General features: G+C 62.3%; 1 protein-coding gene across 1 annotated transcript; it reads right to left on the bottom strand.

Annotated features, from left to right (window-relative positions):
- Positions 1-3405: 3405 nt before the first annotated feature.
- BHLHE23 (basic helix-loop-helix family member e23) lies at positions 3406-4119 on the bottom strand. The gene has a single exon (XM_021668990.2). The coding sequence runs from the start codon at positions 4084-4086 to the stop codon at positions 3406-3408; it is 681 nt and encodes a 226-aa protein (XP_021524665.2). The 5' UTR covers positions 4087-4119.
- Between the last annotated feature and the right edge of the window lie 1479 nt (positions 4120-5598).

Here is a 5598-nt window from a genome sequence, read left to right on the forward strand (position 1 = left end):
TGTGATTCAATGGGTGCAGCCTCTGCCTTTCCTGCTGCCGACTTGGACCCCAGCCCCAGCCCCAGCCCCAGCCCCAGCACCCACTCTGGAGAAAGCCTCGGTGAACCAGGACTGAAAGAGAAACAAAGGTTTCCTATTTGCGCAGCTCTAGAATGGACTCCCTGAGTCCGTGGCATTTCCTGGTTATTATTAAACAAAGAGAAAAAAGCAAGGAGAGCTTTGTACACTTGGCGTTTTCACAGCGGAGAGCTGCAAACCTGAGGCTGCGAGCCACGCGTGGCCACTGAGCTTGGAGATGTGGCCAGTCTGAACCGAGCTGGGATTTCAGTGCAAAACACACGCTGGAACTTGAAGACTTAGGGCCAAAGAGTAAAATATCTAACAATTTTAAATGATGACATGTTGAAATGACATTTTGGATGTGTTGGGATAAGCATTAAAGTTTTCAAGAAGAAGAATTTCACCCGCGTCTATTTCCTCTTTTAATATGGCCACTTGAAAATGTGAAACTCAACTCACGACCACATTATCTCTGTATAGCAGCACTAGTCACAGGGGTGGTGTGAACACCTCGGTTCTGGGGACACGGCCTCCCACTGCCCACAGACTGCACATCGCTACCTAGACGGAATCCATGGGTGAGCATCTTAGCCAGACATGGTGGCTCAGCCCAGAATCCCAGCACTTTGGGAGGCCAAGGCAGGAAGATCACTTGAGATCAAGTGTTCAAGACCAGCCTGGTCAGCATGGTGAAGCCCCATTCCTAATAAAAAATACAAAAATTAGCCAGGCGTGGTGGCATACATCTGTAGTCTCACCTACTAGGGAGGCTGAGACAGGAGAATCATTTGAACCGGGGAGGCAGAGGCTACAGTGAGCCAAGCCGACATCGTGCCACTGTACTCCAGCCTCTGTGATGGATAGAGACTCCATCTTAAAAGAAAAGAAAGAAAGGAAAGAAAGAAAGAGAGAGAGAGAGAAAGGAAGGAAGGAAAGAAAGAAAGAAAGAAAATAACAGCAACAAAAAACTGGTGAGCGTCGTGAAAAAGCTGGAACCCACATTGCGAGCAAAGCTCTTTCGTGTCTGATCCCTCCTGAGCGCTGGAGGAAGGCTAGCTCCTGGTGGGCACATGGTGGTGACCGAGAGGTTCTTTCCAGGTGGCCCCAGACTTTCTCAACACAGTGGCAAGCGCACAGCCACTGGAGAAAAGATAAGCAGCCCCCTGAGTTTCTTGGGAGCCAAGGGCTTGCTCGGGCACCCGCATGGGTTCTATTTTGCTGCTTGCCAGAGAAGGGCAGAAGGCCATGGAGGGCTGTGTTGGAATGGGAAGACCCCTGGGCAAACCCGAGAAAGGCCAAATGACACTGCGATAGCCCAGGTGGTGTCAGGAGTGGCCGCTGTGGAGAGGGCGACTTAGCTCCTCTCTGAAACACCACAGTACCACTCAGGCAAGAGAGAGGCAGGTGGACATTTTGCAGAACAGTAGAAAAACAGCTTTGTCATTAGTTTAAGTGTAATTTGAATTTTTTATTTAAATTAAGTTACCGGAATAATTTTTGATTACCGAAGTGGTTCTTTCAAAACGTATATTCCACCCAAAGAGAGAAAGAGAATCTCTTCCCCTCCACCCCCTTCCCTATGATTTCACACATTTGCTTTAATAAGTGGCCGCATTTGGATCACTTTCAGCATCTCAGAGACTCTTCAGACTCTGGGTTAGAGTGGACACAGTTATCTGAAAATTGAAATTATGAGGAATTCAGTTACAAATGAAGACTATTTCATTTGATATTAAAATTTAATCATATTATTTTTACGAAATAAATGAAAATAAAATGCTTTGCTCTGAATATAAATGATGTACTAATGTCTCTGATTTTAACCAGAATAAACGCCCCTGTTTCAAATTCTGTAAGCAAGTAATTTATTTAAGATCACGTTGAAATGACCCTGCAAGTGAAGGACATTTGAGTTTCCAGCTTTCCTACCTTAACTATCTAAAAGGGATCTGAAAAACTCAGCTTTCCCAACTCGCAAAACTGACAAACTAGTCTGTTAGGGGGAAAAAAGGCAATGAACAAATAAAGACGGAAATGAGCAGAAACCAGCGTCAGGCCTGCGTCTTCATGAATAAGACTTAATCACACACGTCACTGCAAGTCCCGCAGGCCTTCTGGAATGCATTAAAGTTAAACGTGGTGGACCGGCGCTTGCAGGCGGCGGCCTCTCCCCTTGGCGTTACGGACAGCCGAGGAAATTGGGCTAATAAAGCCCGATACTGCGGCGGGGCCGCGGGGCGCTAACGGGCGCGGACAGCCGGGTTCCCGGGGCGCCCTACCCGGCTGTGCGCGGCGGCGGCTCGCTGGACCCCGACGGCGGCAGAGCTCGGAGCTGCGCGCCGCATCTCGGTTCACACCCGGCGGGGCTGGGGCCCGCAGCAGCTTACTCACCCGTAGCCCGGCCTCCTCCCTCGGAAGCGTGGGGGGACCGCTGGGGAGGAGGCTTTGCTGGACACCAGGGCTAGGCGGGGCCTTCCCCGCCACCCAGGGTTAGGTAGGGCGCGGGCTGTGAGGACCCCTCCTCCACGCAGGCCCCTCAGCAGAGGCCCCGCAAAGCGGCCTCCATCCAGCTCCAGCGCGCGGACGGCCCGGGCAGGGGATGGCGGCGGCGGGGGAGGCCGGGGGAGTCGAGGGGACAAATCCCGCAGACTTCGAGGCAGCCGGCGACGACGACCGCTCCCCCCGCCTCTAGGCAGGTAAGAAAATAAATAGAACGAACTTCTACTTGGAAAAGGCGGAGCGCTCTTCGTCCGGGGTCCTCCGCGCCCGCGGTCCAGCCCCTGTGCAAACGGCCATGGTGGGAGCCACCGATGCGGCAGGAGCCGGTCGCGCGCGTGCGTGGTCGGGAACACACCGCCCCTCAGTTTAGCCCGAAGGGCCGACCGGAGCCTCAGCGCGAGGACTGCGAGGACCACGACTGGCCATGTCCGCCTTTGCTCCGTCCCCACTCTCCGTGCGCCTCCGACCGCCTGTCCGGAGTCTGACCAGAGCCCGTCCCCGCCGCCGCCCTGGGACCCCGCGCTGGTCTTCTTTAGGGGGCGAGCGGCAGTGCCCGAAGGATGCTCCACCCATCCCCGTTCCTAGACTCGACGGGTCCCGACAGTGCCCGGTGGACGCCGCGAGTTCCCGGGCGCCGAGTCCAGCGTCCGACTCTCGGGCTCAATTCCGCGCCCCGACGGCCTTGGCGCTTCCCGCGGCGCCCAACAGCTCACGGCGCAGTGGCTGGAAGCCAGGTCCGGGCGCCTCCTCCCCGCCTGCAGCGTCCTTCCAGGCCTCTCCTGTCCGGGCGGGTGACAGTCGCAGGGGCGGTCAGAGGACGCGCGCGGGAGGAGCGCGGCACCCGGGTCACGGCTTCTCGGTACAGTGTTTGCAAAGCGCCGAGGGCGTTCCGGAGAAGGCGGCGCACTTGTCAGGGCAGGGTCCCAGCGCCGCGCCCGCGGAGAAGGGGCACACAGCGGCCTGGCCGAAGGGCGTGAGGGGCGTGGCGGTGGCCACGGGCGCCGCCAGGCCCTGGCCCCGGTTGAGGAAGGCCACCAGGCGCCGCATCTCGTCCAGGGCCTGCGCCTGCATGAGGATGTAGTTCTTGGCGAGCAGCAGCGTGGCGATCTTGGAGAGCTTGCGCACCGACGGGCTGTGCGCGTAGGGGATGACTGCCCGCAGCCCGTCCAGCGCGTCGTTCAGGTCGTGCATGCGCCGCCGCTCGCGCGCGTTGATGCTCAGCCGCAGAGACCGCTGCTCCCGCGGCCGCCGCCGCGCGTCCCCGGCGCCCCCCGGCCCGCGCCGCCGCCGCCGCTGCTCGAAGGCGTCGTCCTCGTCGCCGCTCTGTTCGCCGCTGCTCTCTGCCGCCGGAGCTGGGGCGCGCGGCGCGGGGACCGCGGGGAGGTCGCCGCCCGGACCCGGAGCGCCGTAGCCGCGGGCCGCATCGGGTCCTCGGGCCGCCCCGTAGGCGAGGCCCGCCGCTGCCGCCGAGTAGCCGTGGCTCAGCGCCAGGTACGCCTCCCCCGACAGCGACTTGAGCTCGGCCATGGCCCCGCGGCCTGGGCTCGAGGGCTCGCCGGGTGGGCGGGCGCTCCTGCGGCTCCCGGCTTTGCGCGTTCGGCCGGCTGCCCGCGGGTCCCCGAGCCTTTGCTGCCCGCCGCCTTCTCCGCCTCCGCTCTCTCTCCCTCCTCCACCCCCTCCCAGCCGCGGCGCGCAGGGGGCGGGCTCTAGCTCCCACTCGCCCTGCTTTGGTTTTAAGCCGCGGCTGCGCCCGGTGGGACTTCGCCGCTGTCCAATCGGGGGGGACCGGGTGACCGCCTCTTCCCTGGCCCGGCTCCACCTGCGCCGCGGGCGGGCGGACCGGCCAGGGGTGGGGGCTCGGGACCGAGGTGCGCGGGGGGTGGCGGGACCCCAGAGCGCTTTTGTTTGCTTCTCGGCGCCCAGGTCGCCGCCTTCTGCCGCCCTTGGGGATTGCCGTCACCAGACGCACGCGTCCACGTGGGCACCGGTCTCCGTCCGCCTTCGAGTCCGACCCTAGCGCAGGAGTCCGCAGCGGCACGCAGGGGCTGGAGCTGGGGGCGCGCAGCACCAGCGCCGACGCCCTGCCCCTCTGAGGGGCCGCCTGGGGTCGGGGTCGGGCTCCTGGACGCTCTGGTCCAGCCGCGGTGCAGCGCGTACCCGGAGCCCTACAATCCCCGCTCGGGGGGCTCTGTGGTCAGACTGGAGGGGAGGAGTAAGAGGGACTTTCTAGAACCTGTTGAAAAACGCCACGAGCGTTGCAGGCCGGGGAGGGCAGGAAGGCGGAGGGCAGCGCGGCCTGGGGCTCCCTGGGGTGGGGGTGGGGCTTTGTGAGCCGCGGGGAGGCCTCCTCCCTGCCAGCCGCTTTCTGGGCACCTATCCGCGAACGCGTGGGGATTGGGGGCTTTCCCGGAGCCTCCGCAGGCGCTGCCTCTCCTGGGCTCCAGCCACACTGACTGGGAATGCGGCCAGCACCGGACCCGCCTTTTCAGGCCTCTTCCAAGCCCAGACGAGGACCGGGACCCCAGCCTTTCTCCCAGGTGGGAACCTGCCTGGAGGCCGGACCGAGTGGTGAGGGTCGAGTGTTCGGAGGGATGGCGGCTCCTCCGCTCCTCGCTTGGTGGGAGACTGGGCTACGGTGGCCTCCCGCACGAGGTGGAGCGGCCCCGTCGGGTCCTGCTGTGTGACCAGGGCAGGGCCGCATACCCTCTCCGTTCCGCAGGCTCCGCCCCAGGAGGAGCCTCAGAGACGGTCCTGTGAGTGCGGGGCCCAGGGAGGGGAGTGGGCGCTGCACGCGTGGGAGGCGGATGTGCTGGCTGGAAGGTTCTGGGGACGCAGCAGCGACCGGCCTGTCCCGTGGTTCCCTGCCGGGTGCCGGGTGCCGGCGTGAAGAGAGTGATCAAGGATAACGCACCGGGAAACTCAGGCCTTGTCCCGGCGCGGACGGGAGCGGGCCCGAGGCAGCCTCTGCCTGCTGTGGCCGGTCTGGCTGCGCGTCCTGGAGCACCGGCCTCACCCCAGCACACGCCGCCGGAGCGCAGG

The sequence above is a fragment of the Aotus nancymaae genome, unplaced genomic scaffold (genome assembly GCF_030222135.1).
Source record: "Aotus nancymaae isolate 86718 unplaced genomic scaffold, 86718_ANA_hifiasm-v0.15.2.pri h1tg000029l, whole genome shotgun sequence".
NCBI classification, from domain to species: Eukaryota; Metazoa; Chordata; class Mammalia; order Primates; family Aotidae; genus Aotus; species Aotus nancymaae.